This window comes from Paroedura picta, chromosome 4, assembly GCF_049243985.1.
Source record: "Paroedura picta isolate Pp20150507F chromosome 4, Ppicta_v3.0, whole genome shotgun sequence".
NCBI classification, from domain to species: domain Eukaryota; kingdom Metazoa; phylum Chordata; class Lepidosauria; order Squamata; family Gekkonidae; genus Paroedura; species Paroedura picta.
In genome coordinates, this window is record NC_135372.1 from 29,990,861 (window position 1) to 30,007,601 (window position 16,741).

General features: G+C 46.1%; 1 protein-coding gene across 1 annotated transcript; it reads right to left on the reverse strand.

Annotated features, from left to right (window-relative positions):
• Window positions 1-1,130: 1,130 nt before the first annotated feature.
• On the reverse strand, window positions 1,131-15,967 carry LOC143836726 (serine protease 57-like). The gene is made up of 5 exons (XM_077336265.1): window positions 15,828-15,967; window positions 14,381-14,552; window positions 11,972-12,116; window positions 3,265-3,525; window positions 1,131-2,024 (listed from the first exon to the last, which is right to left on the reverse strand). Exons 1-5 carry the CDS (start codon window positions 15,865-15,867, stop codon window positions 1,872-1,874), a joined length of 771 nt encoding a protein of 256 aa, XP_077192380.1. The 5' UTR covers window positions 15,868-15,967; the 3' UTR covers window positions 1,131-1,871.
• Between the last annotated feature and the right edge of the window lie 774 nt (window positions 15,968-16,741).

Sequence of the window (16,741 nt, forward strand, 5' to 3'; positions counted from 1 at the left end):
GATTTTTCCAATTAATTCATTTGTAGCTCCACAAACAGCTTTCAAAAGATTTAAGTAATAAAAGAGACTCATTTAGGAAATGGAAGGAGGGCCTTATAACCAAGGAGGAATATAAACAAATAACCAATGCTTTTAGGGAGAGTGAGCACCGAGAGACAGCCTATAGTGGCTGGGGGGGGGAGATATTTTGCTGCCAGGTTATATACAGTTTTAATGGGGATATTATAGTTCTTTTATTGTGAGGTTTTATTGTGTAACTCACCATGAGTCAGCTAGCTGGGAGAAGGAAGGAAGGAAGGAAGGAAGAGGAAGGAAGGAAGGAAGGAAGGAAGGAAGGAAGGAAGGAAGGAAGAGGATAAGGATAAGGATAATAGAAAAGCTAAAGCTCTATATGAGCTTAGGCTAGTGAGAAATGCTAAATACAATAAAAAGGGTTCTTTAGTTACGTTCAAAGTAAGAAAAAGAGTAAGTCAAGAAAGTGAAATTGTAACAGGTGATGAAGAGAGGGCTGAACTGCTCAATTCCTACTTTTCCTCTTGTGAGGGAAATCATGCTTATTGTGACAAAATCATATCACATAACAAGGGATGGGAGTTGCAGTCTAGGATCACTGTACGGTTACTCCATAAACACCTAGCTTCTTTCAGTGAAACTAAGTCCTCCAAACAAAGACTCCCTCCTATACAAAATACCAGTGTCAGATCGTTATGCAGCTCTAGCAGAGAGCCAGGAAAGGAGCTAGCAAGAGTCAGAAAGGGAAAAGAATAACTTAAATCCAGAAGCAAGTGACCTGATCTGTAAAAACAGCAGACTTTCTGAAACTGGAACTAAGTCCTCTGAGCCAGATGAATTACCTCCAAGGGTACTAAAAGAACTTGCAGATGTAAGTCATCTAGTCCAACCCCCCGCACAATGCAGTCCTAAAGCATAGGTATGCTGGGCAGCTGCCCATGGACCCCATGAGCATAGGGGCCTCATGCTAATCTATGTATGTATTGATAGTGATACGTGAATGGAGAATCTGTTTATATAAGATGTGAAAACTGTAGAATGTAGATCTTGTTTTTCAATGCTAAAACACTGGATTCATTCATTCATTCATTCATTCATTCATTTATTTATTAAGGGATTCGCATACCGCCCCTCTCGGATATATCATCTCAGGGCGGTTTACAGAGTTTACCGGTGGTACCGATACTGCTCACCTTCAAAAAAGGAGGTAGATCATCATGAAGCAGAGGATGAGGAGGGCATATGGTGTAAAGTAGACATACAAGATACTGATAATTTGGATTCCATACATTGATTTTTCCCTCCCCCCCCCAAATGTATTAAGAACAACAGACCATCAAGTAACAAATATGTAATCCATTCAAGATTACAAAATTTACAAAAATAAAACAGTGATTTAGAGTTATATTTAACAGCAGTCCCACCCCCAGTTAGATACATTTCTGTCATCAAAATCTAATGCATTTTAATGCATTCCCCGTTCTTAACATAGCGGGTCCCCAGATACTCTCAAATCTTTCTACATCATTGTTCTTCTGACAGAATGACAAGTTAATCAAAGCATACGTTTCTTTAACTCTATAGCCCCAGGTCTTCCTATTGGCTGGTTTCTTATTGTTCCAAACTTTAGCAAAATTCGTCCTAGCCGTTGTTAACATATGGAGGATTACAGAGAGACATTATCCTTTCAGTTAGGAAGATAATTTAATAAAGCTATTTCTGGTTTCATACGAATCTCTTTTCCTAAACTTATCAACATTATTTTAATCACAATTTTTTAAAATGTATTCAGTTATTTCTTCTCATGTAGTCATCGGCCTTTCTATAGCACCCGACACAGCCGCCCCAACAACCTCTCCTCAAAATATTTGCATCATTTCATGGACCCAGCTGATGTATTTTGAGATCCGGGTGTAAACGTCTGGAAAACGCCGATCGCCACATCTCCGTCCGTTGAAGGAAACAATCCCGTGAACTCTGTTTCCACAAATTAGAGGTCCACCTGAATCACCCTGGAACAGGAGAAGGGATATTGTCATGATTGGGAAGTCCTGTCCTTGCTGTCAATATAGCCCCAGGCCAGAATCAGCAGCCTTTAAGGGACCACGTGGACTCCTTTGGTCCATTCTGTCACTTAATCACTGCAGATCAGCCGAAGCCACCTTCTGGTACTCTGCAGTGAAGGAGAGAACAGGTCAGCTTCCTCCACCTGGAGGCCACTGTTAATGTCCTCAGTTCAAAATCTTGTGCCTCTTGGCAGGGAGGATTGCTGATCAAAATGATGGAAGTAGAGGTGAGGGTGCCATCTCCAGCTTTGGACATTCCAGAAGATTTGGGTCAGGGCCAGGAAAAGGCAAAGTTTTTTTTTGGAGGGGGGGAGCTCAATGGGAGCATGACACCATTATTATTTTTTTTAAATATCAAGGTAGTATGGCTGCCATGGGGGGTCCCTAATGCCCAGCTTGTGTAAATGCCCTGCCATTTGCCCTGGAAGGAAGGTTTAATTGTTCGCTCCAAGGCTTGGAGGCTGCCAATCCCTGCCGCATGAGAGCTGCCCCTGCCCGTGAGTTCCCTGCCCAGGGGCCTCCAGCCTCCGGTCTTCTGGGTTCCCCGGGGGGGTACACATCACTCCTAGACAACTGAGCCACCTGGCCGCAGCCTCTGCTGGGGACATGCTGCCCTAACAGCAGCCTGCTGCCTTTCCAAGTCCTGTGGGGAGGGGGAGGCCATTCGCAGAGTTCTTCCACCCCACCCCAATCTAGTGCCCATTGTATCCCTGAATGCAACGGGCTTTGCCCCTAGTACTTGTATATGCGGCTCCTCTTCTCTGGATAATTTGCCCCATTACATTTTGTTTTGTCCATTATATGCAAACCCTAGGGCTAAATTTTTGGCAGGAATCCTCTCTGGTTTAAACTTATACCCATAGGCTTTAAATATGGCACTTTTGCTTTCAGATGTTGATGCCTGTGTGTCAAATAGTTTCCGTGTTTGCATGTGCATCAAAAAAAAAAATTAAGTCCAAGATGCAACTGAAGTAACTAACTGTTCATATCTTAAGCTCTAACAGTATTTTAAAGATAATATTTAAAATCTGTTTGTATCTGTATTTCTTTGTATCCTTATTGTTTTGCTGTCTTACTTGTGATGGCCAATGGCTAGAGACAATAAACGTGACCGACAGACAAAAGGATGTTTCAGTTTTCTATGATGGAAATATCTGGTTTGGGCAACAGACAATAAGCTACTCACTGTGCAGAATCCGCGCAGGCCCTGATCCTTGTTGGCAGCACAAATCATGCAGTCAAAGATATGCCCGTTCCAGGAGGAATTGCACATTGTCCTCTCGATGACCGTTGTGTTGGCTTCCATCAGTTTGGCAGGGAGGGTTCCGAAATTGGAAATATCTCCCCAGCCAATCACCCAGCAGGTGACTCCCGGCTGCAGATCAGTCTCTGGAGCGGGAAGCAGAACGCGTTTGACGAACCGGTTGAAAACGACGGACCCGTTCAACTGAGGGCAGAGTAGAAATTGGACCCTTGTTAAAACCAGCAAGCATTTTGTATTCCTCATCTCATGGCAGAATGAAGGAACCTTATGTAAGCAAGTGCCATCAAGTGGCAACCAACAAGGAGACCCAGCAACAGGCTCTCAAGGCAAGCGAGGAGCTGAGGTAGTTTGCCATTGCCTCCCTCTTCTTCGATGGTCTCATAGAGTTGGAAGGCACAATAGAGGTCATCTAGTCCAATCCACTGCTCAATGCAGGATCAGCCTCAAGCATCCAGGATAAGGATCTGCCCAGATGCTGTTTAAAAATCATCAGTGAGGGAAAGCTCACCACTTCCTGAGGCAGCCCATTCCACGGCTGAACTACTCTTTTTAAAATAAATTACATCCTGCCACAGTGGCTTGTGGCGGGTCACAATCTACTTACAAAACCCCATACAAACATAAAATCATAACTCTCATTAAAAATCTAATTAACCCCCCAGGCGGTGATCAAACTTCCTCCCTCTTGTTCACAGACCATTAACCACCCCAGGAGCACTGCCAAAGGCAGCCTGATGTTCCAGCTAACTCAGGGAAGGGCCCAGATCTTATTCATCTTGGCCTCAACTCTGACTGTGAAATATTTTTTTCTGATGTCTAGCCAGGAATATCTACAAGTAGTTTAAAGCTGTTACTGCAGGTCCCATCCTCTGCTGCCAACAGGAACCACTCCCTGCCCTCCTCCAAGTGACAACCTTTCAGATAATTAAAGAGAGCAATCTTGTCCCCTCTCAACCTCCTCTTCTCCAGGCTGAACTTTCCCAAGTCTCTCAGCCTTTCCTCCTAGAGCTTGAGCCCTGGATCATCCCCGTCACTCTCCTCTCCTCTCCTCTCCTCTCCTCTCCTCTCCTCTCCTCTCCTCTCCTCTCCTCTCCTCTCCTCTCTTCTCCTCTCCTCTCCTCTCCTCTCCTCTCCTCTCCTCACCTCTCCTCTCCTCTCCTCTCCTCTCCTCACCTTGCTTGGCCTCTGAGATCTGATGAGAATAGGCCACCCCATGCCAGTTTTCCTCCCATAACGGTAGGAACTGTTGGGTGAACTGTTGTGTTCCCCTAATGGGACAAAAATAGCAGCTCCCCAGGGCTGTTTAGTTAGAGGAACTGGCAAGGAGCTTAATCCCACCTCCCCTTGATCAAAACTGGGTCTCTGCATGCCTGTTGATTACACTTTAAAAACCCATTGGGATTCCAGCCATACACCTTCCAGCGTCTCACCTGGGAGCCCTTAGATCAGGACTGTATGGCCTCTTTGCCTAATCCCCTGCTTCATGGGAGCCTTTGCATACAGTGCCCTGTGCAATCCAGACCACGCTGGGCCTCAAAAGGGAGACAGCACGTCTTGCAATAAAGCTGGTCAGGTCTGGTCAGGGGCATTGTTACTACAGTTTGGACCCAGGATTAAATGAAGTTTCACTCCCTTGCTCTGATAAGCACACCACATCAGGAAGGAGCAGAGAAAGGATTTGCAGGTGGGATGTCCAAAGCAGGGACTTGTACTACCTGCTTGTTGTTTGAGCCAAAATGGCATACTTCTGATGGGATTTCCCCCACCCCGCCCCTAAGAATCTCTGCCCGAGTTCTGCTAGGAAAATGTTCATATCTTAAGCACTCCAGATTTGCAATCTGGCAAATATTCAGAATGCGATGTGGAAACGCTGAGACATTTTGAAGGCCCATTTGGGGTTGCTGGCCCTTTCTTAGCCTCCCCTACTTCAAAGGGACACGGCAAAGATAAAAGGGAGTGGATCCCTGGAAAACAGCCATGAATGCTTTGGAAGGCCGAGGATCCAAATGGGACATAGATAAATAATTATAAATCTGGCAATATTTCCTTCCAGACTTGTCTAAATTATCCGGTGGTCGAGCAAGCAAATCTTTTTTTTTTATTTATTAAAATAAATGACGACGATGTTAGCCATTCAGTCAAGTCCGATTCCTATGGCTCATGATGTTTGATCTTGGACCACATCTTTTCCTTTTGTAATGTTCTGGCAAGTGTCCATTTTGATTGTATCTAACCACCGTGTTCTTTGTCAGTCTGGTGTCATTTTACCACTGACCAATCCTAACATAATTGCTTTCTCTACTGAGTTGGATTGCATGATATGGATGAACAGAGAACTTCAAGAGGAACTAAGAAAGAAAAGGAAAATGTTCAGGAAATGGAGGGAAGGACAGAGCTCTAAAGAAGAGTACCTACAGGTTACTAGGCACTGTAGATCAATCATCAGAAAGGCCAAAGCTGAGAGTCAGCTAAGATTGGCCAGGGAAGCCCACTGTAACAAGAAAAGATTTTTCAGTTATGTGAGGAGCAAACGTAAAGTAAAGGAGGCAATAGGCCCACTGTTGGGTGGGGATGGACAAACTCTAACGGAAGATGCAGAGAAAGCAGAAAGGCTTAGCGCCTATTTTACATCTGTTTTTTTCCCACAGGTCAAAGGGTTTAGGCACATCTAGAGATGGCCGTAGCCAAAGGATAGTGTCTGGGTGGCAGGTTGACATGGACAGAGAGGTTGTCGAGAGGCATTTAGCTGCACTGGATGAGTTCAAATCCCCTGGGCCAGATGAAATGCACCCGAGAGTGCACAAAGAACTTTCCGAAGAACTTGCAGAACTCTTGTCCATCATCTTCGGGACCTCTTTAAGGACTGGAGATGTCCCGGAGGACTGGAAGAGAGCAAATGTTATTCCGATCTTCAAAAAAGGGAGAAAGGATGACCCGGGAAACTACAGACCAGTGAGTCTGACCTCTGTTGTGGGGAAGATAATGGAGCAGATATTAAAGGGAGAGATCTGCAAACATCTGGAGGACACTTTGGTGATTCAATGAAGTCAGCATGGATTTGTCTCCAACAGGTCCTGTCAGACCAAACTGGTTTCCTTTTTTGACCAAGTAACAGGTTTGCTGGATCGTGGAAATTCAATTGATATCGTTTACTTGGATTTTAGTAAAGCTTTTGATAAGGTTCCCCATGATGCTCTGATGGATAAATTGAAGGACTGCAATCTGGATTTTCAGATAGTTAGGTGGATAGGGAATTGGTTAGAGAACTGCACTCAAAGAGTTGTTGTCAATGGTGTTTCATCAGACTGGAGGGAGGTGAGTAGCGGGGTACCTCAGGGCTTGGTGCTCGGCCTGGTACTTTTTAACATATTTATTAATGATCTAGATGAGGGGGTGCTTCTCTACATTCAGCCATTCTTATAGTATCATCTGAGAGCCATTTTGATCTTTTCTCTGGCTTCTTCTGTGGTATGTGTTTAACAGCTGTTTCAACAACAGTTAATTGAATCTGAAATTGAATTGATTGAATAAAAAATGAAATAAAAATTTCCACCCCGTTTTCTTCTTCAACTGAGTCTCAGCTACTGTCAGATTGATACCAAATCAGATCTTTAGTTAATAAAGGTCAGTGTTGCCTACTCTGACCGCAGCTCTTCAGGGTCACAGTCAGAGGTCTTTCACATCACCTTTCACTTGGTCCTTTTACTTGGAAGTGCCCAAGGTGGAATGTAGGACCTTAGATGCTCCTCCCTTAAGTCATAGCCCTTCCCAAATGTGCCACCAGAAGCATGTGTTGTCCTTATCAGGCTATTTATGAGTAGGATCTTATTTTTAAAAATTAATTTACAAATTCATATTTTCTGGATAGCATGAGTTTTTTGCATAGGAACATAAAAAGAGCTTACACTAGTGGTCCATCTAGTTCAGCATCCTGTCACACACAGTGGCCAACCAGGTCCTCTTGGAGGTGTACCAACAGGCCTTCCCCTGATGTTGCCTCCTGGCTCTGGGATTCAGAGGTTGACTGCTTCTGAATGTGGAGATTTCCCTTTGATAGATTTGTCTTTCATGAATCTATCTAACCCCCTTTTAAAGTTGTTTATTCCTGTGGCCCTTACTATACCACAACAGCCAGCTTGGTCTATTTCTTACTTGGTAGATTCATTGCACGGCTGAGGGAGGCAGTGCAGGATCGGAGATTGCCAAAAGTTGGACATAATTAAATGGCTAACAACAACAACAACAGGTAGTCCGAATAAAGAGCCTGCCCATGCAGAAGTGCCGAAGTGGAAACAGTAATTTTTAAAAATTTGAATAAAGTTAGTTCAGTGGCCCCTTTAAGGCCAACCATGTTTAATTCTGGATATCAGCTTTCATGTGCATGGACGCAAAAACTTTAATACACAAAAGCTTATACCCAGAATTAAATGTTGTTAGTTTTAAAAGTGCCATTGGACAAAAAAAACTTTCTTTTGTTGCTTCAACACCTGTGATTTATATTCCTCAGTGAGACGAGGGTTTATTTCTCCATTGATATCATATTTTCCTGTAATGTTCCCATGATTACCATTTAATACATCTGTGGTGTGCTAACAATAAGTCTGTTACCTTATCCGTAGTCCTTTATTTAATCACTGTTTGGAGGACCCATCCAAAGTCATAACTAATTTTCCACTTAGAAGCCCATATGCAAGCAAATCAGAGTCCAGTAGCGCTCTTTTGACACTAGAACCGAAATTTGCAGAAGCTAACACTGACACCCAGTGGCTATCTCTTCTACAGCGAAATCCTCCATCAGTGGTGGAATATGCCACCAAGGCACAGCAGATCTATCAGAACTTCCATAGGGTTTTCAAGACAAGGCATTCAGAGGTGGTTTGCCATGGTCTATATCAGGGGTAGTCAAACTGCGGCCCTCCAGATGTCCATGGACTACAATTTGCTGGCAGGGGGCTCCTGGGAATTGTAGTCCATGGACATCTGGAGGGCCGCAGTTTGACTACCCCTGGTCTATATCATGACCCTGGTATTCCTTGATGGTCTGCCATCCAAATACCAGGGTCGACCCTGCTTAGCTTCCATGATCAGACTAGGCTGTCATCCAAGTCAGAAGAATCCACCAATATAAAATATCTAAGGCTAATTTGGGGTCTTTTAAACAGTATTTTTCAGTGTTCCCAGCTCATCACAGCCTTTCTGACTCACAACAACCTTGTGGAAAGGCCCAGTTTTTTTATTTTCCATAAAAGAGACCGTCAGCTTGCTGTAGTGGTTAAGAGCGGTGGCATCTAATCTGGAGAGCCGGGTTTGATTTCCGCTCCTTCACATGCACCCAGCTGGGAGACCTTGGGTTAGTCACAGTCCTGTGAAGGCTCTTCTCGCAGAGCATTTCTCTCAGAGCTCTCTCCACTCCATCTATCTTACAGTGTTTCTTGTGGGGAAAGAAGGGAAGGTGATTTCCAGGTGCTTTGAGACTCCTTTGGACAGGGAAAAGCAGGGTATAAAAACAACCCTTTTTCTTCTGGGTTTGAGTCTTTAGTTCCTGACAACACAGAGGTTTTGCTTCTAAAGAATATGGGGCATGGTTTAATCCAGTTAGGATTGGCGTTCCAAGAGATGCAAAGTCCCAGGCTGGTCTATGGGATCTGACTGATAGATTTTTGGTGACTGGTGGTCAAAATTGCATAGTTCTAGAGTTTAAGGCCATACGCGGTCTGGGCCTAGTATACCTGAGGGACCGCCTCTCCACCTACACTCCTCAGAGAGCCTTGCGCTCTACTACATCCAACCTCCTGGTGGTCCCTGGCCCCAAGGAAGCCCGCTTGACCTCCACCAGCGCCAGAGCTTTATCCATCCTGTCCCCCACCTGGTGGAACGAGCTCCCAGAGGAGATCAGGGCCCTGACAGAACCTAAACAGTTCCACAGGGCCTACAAAAGGGAGCTCCTCCGCCAGGCATTCGGTTGAGGTCGACCCAAACCACCACTTCCAGTTGGCCCCCAAGCTCCCCCCCCCCACGACCAAAAATAATCGATTTAACCCACTGGGTCCCAGTAAGAGTTAAGAAGGGGCTCTCACGAATTTCTATTTATAATGTTATTGTTTATGATCTTGTTATTATTGTTATATTGTTATTACCGTTACCTGTTACCATATGTTAATTGTATCTCCTCCTGTTTTCTGTAAACCGCCCTGAGCCCTCGGGGAGGGCGGTATATAAATATAATAAATATAATAGATAGATAGATAGATAGATAGATAGATAGACAGACAGACAGACAGACAGACAGACAGACAGACAGACAGACAGACAGACAGACAGATAGATAGAAGTGAAGTATTTGGGAGTTTGTGGTAAAGCAAGTTAGAAGATACCCAGGATCAAAGGGATGTAGATTTGTAGGTCTCAGGAACCCAACAGTCCTTGGATCCGTGGTCTGGATTCCCGAGATGTGACCTATTTGGCTTCCAAGGTGTCTAAATTTTACTCTCCCCCTTAGGATATTTGAGTAACTCTAGACCTGAACCCATTCCACACATGCTAGATAATGCACTGCCAATACACTTTGGAAGTTGCAAACGCACAGTTGCAAACGCACATTGAAAGTGCCTTATCCAAGGTGTGCAGAATGGGCGCTGGTAGGATCTGCTGTGCCTAAGAGACTTTAGTGTGTGCTTGTGAAAGGATTTGGCCTTTGCAGAGCAGGGAAGATCCAGGAATCATTTGGCTTGGCTGCGGTTTTGTTCCTGGAGGCTTTGATGATGGGGTGCTTGGGGGCCCAGAAAGAGAAGACACATTGGCCTAGGCCAATGGCCCATCCAGTCCGCCACTGTGTCACACAGTGGCCCAAAACCAGGTGCCATCAGGAGGCCCACCAGTGGGGCCAGACCTCCAGAAGCCCTCCTACTGTTGCCCTCCCAGGTACCAAGAACACAGACCATCACTGCCACAGAGAGAGTGTTTCATCTAGACCTTGCAGCTATTTGCCACTGATGGGCCTCTGCTCCAGATATTTATGTGATCCTATCATGAAGCTGTCTATGCTTTGTAGCTGCCACCACTTCCTACAGCAGTAAATTCCACATGTAGATTATTGTTTGGGTGAAATAGAAGGGGATTTGAACCCAGGTCTCTGGGTCTGACCTGCTATTCCACACTAGCCATGGAAGTCATTTTTAAGCCCTTCTGCATGTAAAGAAATACCCCGTAAGAACGTTTCAGGGGTCAGTCATACTGTTCTGTGGTAAAAGACTCCAGTGGCACCTTTAGAGACAAACAAGATTTTGGGGGTCTGGGTTTTGGGGCATGGCACTGAAAATCTCTACAAACTGGTGGGAACCCTACCCACATGCTTGAGATAAGTTTCAACATAGAGGTTCTCAGGAGGTTGAGGATACATGGAGCTGAGCCGATGACTTTTGGGAAGAAGAATGTTCCTCAGGGAATATGGCTTCTGTAGCCCCTGTAGAAAAAAATCTTTCTGGCCTCTAAGGTGCCAGGATTCGAATCTAGTTGTGCTCTCTTTAGTAAAAGCACTAGCAACAATATCACACACAGAATCAAACAGAGTGAGGAGAGACCACCAAGGACCATCCGGTCCAGCCCCCCACTTTCTTGGAGACTTAAAAAGATCACACCCTCATGACAGGTGCTCATCCAATCTCCTCCTAAAAGCTTCCAATGAAGGAGGCCCCACCACCCTCTAAGGCAGCAGATTCCAGCTACGAACAGCCCTCCCCATCAGAAAATGCTTCCTAATATTTTAGTGGAACCCCCTTTCCTGTCATTTGACAGGAAAAGCCTTGTCTCTAATGCTGCAGCAATCACGTTGGCCCCCTCTTCAACATCTCTGCTTTTGACGTAGTTCAACACAGCTGTCCTCTCACCCCTGGCCCTCCTCTTTTCCTGGCTACACATTCCCAACTCTCCCAACTTCTCCTCCCAAGAACACATTCTCCTCCCAACCCTTCAACTTCTCAATCTCTTTCTGGATCTGCTGAACTGGACACAGTATTCCGAATGAGATCTAACTAATGCAGAACAGAGCGGGATTCTAACTTCTCTTGCTCTAGATTCTGTGCTCCTAGCAATGCAGCCTAAGAGGCACGTTCCCAGCTCACATTAGCCTTCATTCTTCAAATAGAAACCAGTGTAGTTTTAACACTGGTTTCTATTTGAGGAATGAAGGTTAATTTGAAGGATTGTTGCTTGGGATAAAAGTAAAGGTATCCCCTGTGCAAGCACCGAGTCATGTCTGACCCTTGGGTGACGCCCTCTAGCGTTCTCATGGCAGACTCAATACGGGGTGGTTTGCCAGTGCCTTCCCCAGTCATTACCGTTTTACCCCCCAGCAAGCTGGGTACTCATTTTACTGACCTCGGAAGGATGGAAGGCTGAGTCAACCTTGAGCCGGCTGCTGGGATCGAACTCCCATCCTCATGGACAGACAGCTTCAGACAGCATTTCTGCTGCCTTACCACTCTGCGCCACAAGAGGCTCTTGCTTGGCGAGGGATGTTCAAATATAGTATCTTGTATCTGAAGCCCGAGCAGGTATAATACCTTGACTGGCCCCAGGACTCTGGCGTCTCATGCCACCATAAGCCTCCCCCCCACCCCCCGCAACTCACTTTGAGCATACGGATGTCGTTTTTCACTGTTCCAGAATCGTAGGACGGATAAGCAATGGACTCCCGGATGCCCAGGATCTGCTGTGAGGCCTCCTTTGTCTCGAGAGAATGGGCACCGAGCACAACATGAGCGGAGGCCGACCGCCTGCGAGGCAAAGGAAGAGGGTCACCCAGGCCGCAGCAGAAAAGCCAGCAACCGTAATCATAATAAACCTAGGCCCATTCTGCAAACATTGGATAATGCAGTTTCAGTGCACTTTAGAAGTAGATTATCCTGTTCTGCACTGGAAACTCCAGCTGTAAAAGTACATTGAAAGTGCATTATCCAATGTGTGCGGGCTTCATCTATGGGGATTGCATCCGTCCACTCCTGTGCTGTCCGCAGGGAAGCTGCAATGAAGCTCAGCTGGGAAAAGAAACAGGCCTTTTGAAAAGGTCTGATGTGGGGGAGCTGAGCCACCCCCCTTGGGAAAGGGGCCCTGAGATCTGCCCCCTCCCCTTTTGGCTGAGGACAGAGATCCACATGGGCCCTTTGCCTCCCACCACCATGCAGTTGTTGCCTTGACCTGGTTTGAAGCAAGTTTCCTTTTGTTCTGGGGGAAAGGGGGAAAGGCCCAAGAAGCCCACGATTGACCCTTACAAACTGCATCGGAAAGTCAAGGGCTTTGTGCAGAGAAATTCTGTGTGCAAGCAACCATTTCTGCTTGCTGCCTTTGAGAATGCTGGCTTGTATATGGCTGATTTCCTTTATAATTTGGAAGAGGGCATGATATAAAACTGTCCCTGGGGATTCTCTGTACTTCTGTGCTAGAACCTGCCTCAAAATCACACTAGCTGTCCCCTGGAAACCCTGGGTTTTTGGGGGTTTTTTTGGTTTTTTTGCTGCTTTATAAGATGCTTAGAATAAGACACAGAACTTGTATTGAAAGTTGTATCACTGGCTTGTGAACTTGTATCACTGGCAGTCTTCAAGCAAAGGTTGGATACACACATTTCTTGGATGCTTTAGGATGCTTAGGGCTGGTCCTGCGTTGAGCAGGGGGTTGCACTAGATGGCCTGTGTGGCCCCTTCCAACTCTACGGTTCTATGATTCTAAAGATCAAGTAGAATAGACGTCTTTGTCTGTAGCAGTAGCAAAGAGCCAGGTATCAGAAATGGTATCTGAAGAAGTAAGCAATGACTCACTGGTTTGTGTTAGGGGCTAATTCCTGCTTTCGCACAGTATCAGGACCAGTCTGGGGCGGTCTCAAGCCTGACCTGATGCCCTCAGTTGGCCTGCAGCAAGGGAACTCTGGGAAATCCATGTTCCCTGTTTGGTGCAATTCGGCACTGGGCTGGGAAAACTTGGGCTGACTTAGTGTGCTTTCCCCAATCCTGGTATAGTGGCGAGCCGGGTTTGATTCCGCACTCCACCACATGCAACCAGCTGCTTTAAGACTCCTTCGAGTAGAGAAAACTGGCATATAAGAGCCAACTCTTCTTCTTCTTCAGTAATATCAGGGCTCTCTCAGCCTCACCTCCCGCACAGGGTGTCTATTGTGGGGAGAGGAAGGGAAGGTGACTGTAAGCCGCTTTGAGCCTCCTTCGCCAGCAGAGCCTAGTTTGGCTTCTCCCTGCCTGACCAAACTGGAGTCATGATGCGGAGCACTGTGGAGCATTTTTCCCCGACATTTTTAATTTAAACATCATTTTATTTATATTTATGTGAACATTTTATTTTCACGTTTTTCTATTTGTAAAAAAGATTTCAGGCTTGGAGGAGGGGCACTCAAATGCAACAAAAAGGTGCTGGAAGGTGACAGGGAGTTTGTGTCATACGACAATGACTGACAAACCAGAAAGGAAAAAATACCAGCTGGAAGGTTCCACTTCCTGTCCACCAGGTACCACTGTGTGCAGGAGCAAAAATCCGGGGCAGACAGGGAATGAAGCAGTCCAAAACCCAGGGGGCAGCATGGCATAACACCTGGGTGAGTTCTCTGTGTGGTAGACATCCCTGTAGCCTCCAATTTGCTTAGTTGTTTGAGTTTTTACTGCAAAGAGCTCAGGGCAATTTATGTCGTTCTCCCCTGCCCTGTTTTCTCCTCCCAACCTCCCTGCCAAGTGGGTTCACTGATATTATAGTGCTGGGCTAACAGTCACTGAGCCAGTATCATGGCAGAGGAGATAGTAGAATCTGGGGCCTAGTCTACACACAATAGATAATGCACTTTCAATGCATGTTAGAACTAGATTTTCCTGTTCCGCACAGGAAAATCCAGCTGCCAAAGCACACTGAAAGTGCATTATCCTGTGAGTGCGGAATAGGCCCAGGTCTCCCCCAGACTACTTCCAATCATGACCCCATTTCTGCTCTCCTTTTTCCTTCCACCCAAGTGGCGAAGGCTTGGCACAAACGTTGCATTCACCTGGGGATGAGGCAGTGAGCGGCTGTGATCACCCACTGGCGCCGTACGAGGAACCCGCCGCAGAAATGCTTCCCGTTCACCTGGATGGAAGCCATGAAGGGCCAAGAATGAGGCTTGGCTCCTTGGCCCCCAATTACCCAGTTGCCAAAACCACCAGCACTGAAACAAAGACCTGTGAGAGGAACAAAGAGAGAGGAGTTGGAAACAGATACCAGGAAGACCTCAGAAGCAACCAGGGGCCTTCATGACAGTCACCTCCCTTAATAGCAGCAAACCTCGTTCCTCTGGGCCTTTCAAATATGGGATCTATACAGGATGGACAGAACCCCACAAGAGGTCCACTCCACTTGTTACGGTCTCCACAGTTACAGGGGCCCCACGGTGCAGTAGAGGTAGGGGCCCTCCGCACTGTGATTGTTAGCAAACTTATGCAGCTTGTGGACCTCAAGAATGCAAAGAGAGCGATACACATGCTCCGTTAGTAACTGACCATGCGCATTGCCCATTGAGCATGCCTGCAGACCACAAGCCACATATATGTGAAGGTCCCCTTAAAGATTGGGGCATTGTGCTTGCCCTTTCCGCCAAGGTTCGAGAAATATTTTCGGCAGAGTGAAGCCGTCAGCTGCTTCCGAAGTCCCTACTATCCTTGGGAGGGGGGCCCCGCACGTACTTGTGCAGCACCAGTAACAGCGCCAGCTGTGCTTGGCCACGCCCCCCTCCCCCCGAGTCCTTAAACTGGCTTTGGTGCTATGCCCCCCTCTGAATCCTTAAACCAGGCCTGCAGAACCCTCAAAGACTAGCAAGGTAATCAGTCCTGTACTGTTTCTCCCTCATGCTCAATCTTCACTCCTCCCCCCCAACCCACCAGTCTCCCTTCCCTCCATTTCCAAGATTTTTTTCTTCTAATTCCACCTACAGCTATTAGATATAGAATTTTAGGTAGCTTGGTTTGCAAAAACTAAAATCCCCAAACAAAAATCATGCAATGGCCTTACGCACTTCTGCAATAGCCAAACTAGCTGCCAGATTTTATATTCTCACATAGAATCATAGAATAATAGCATTGGAAGGGACCTCCTGGGTCATCTAGTCCAACCCCCTGCACTATGCAGGACACTCACAATCACATGGAGATTTTGTTGGATGTTTCTCTTCTCTGTCCCAGCAGCATCCTGTGCAACTTGAGGCCTCTTCTGTACTCAGCACCACTTAATTCCCAGCTGAGTTGGCAACACATCCCACTCCATTTTAAAATTCTCCAAACTCTACCGTGGTCCAAGATCTCCCCCGTTTTTGTTTTTTTTAACTCTGAAATTCATCATGAAGAATTTTGGTGCTCTTGAAATTTTGCCCTCCAATTCCTGATAGTTTTGTGGACTCCCAGTTGGAAGTATTATGGAACTTCTTGTGCAAATAAATAAAACATAAGTAACCCTTGCTTTACCTGAATGGAGCCAGGCCAGAAGTAGCAACCAAGAGGCCATAGCAGCAGAGCTAAAACTTTGTTGGAGGTTTCTGGATCTGAAGAAGGAGCAGAGCGGCTCAGCCTGGAAGGATGCTGACTGGGGACTGCAGGATGCTCCTGCTCAGCACAGAGACTTTTGAGAAAGGCATTTCTTAAACAGGTCTCAGCCAATGTGGTTTTGCTGGTTGACGCTCATGTAATTTCTTCCTCAAATCTTCTTGGCTGAAGAGGAAGAACCAACGGCCTGCAATTTCTAACTGAAACCTCTGTCTGGGAAAGGGTAGAGGGTGGGTGAGTCTTTATTTAGTGAAGGTAAATATATATTTTTAAACTAGTATTAAAGCCCATTGCATGCTGCAATGCAACGGGCGTTAGCTCATGGTTTGGAGCGGGTTTTGTGCTTCTCTTGGAACCTGGTAACCATAAGAGGAGGTCTCTCTGTGCACAACAGTCCTGACCCAAGTCAGGTTCAAGCACACCTAGGAAGTGTGGAATTCCAGAACATGAACCTACACCTATCTGGCAACTTTACCTCCTCTCTGCAATGTTTTCTTGACCTGAAATAAGCCAAGGGCACTATTTGGCTAGCTGTACTCTTTTTAGGTCCCACTTCCAAACCACAAGGAAAATTTCCAGCCCAGGGGTAGCTAACCTGCAGGTGTGGCCTGGAGATCTCCTGGAATTACTACTCTACTATAAAGATCAGATCCCCAGGCATTGTATCCTTACTACATTTAACAGGAAATGTGGATATGCCCCTAGTCCCCCCCCCAAAAAAAGTCTGTCTACTTTCTTGTAAATCCTGTGTATGCAAACTCCCCTTATGCCTTTTATTTCATAGGACCTTCATTGCAAATACCGATTTTTATTTACCAGGCCAAGCTTGAGCAAAG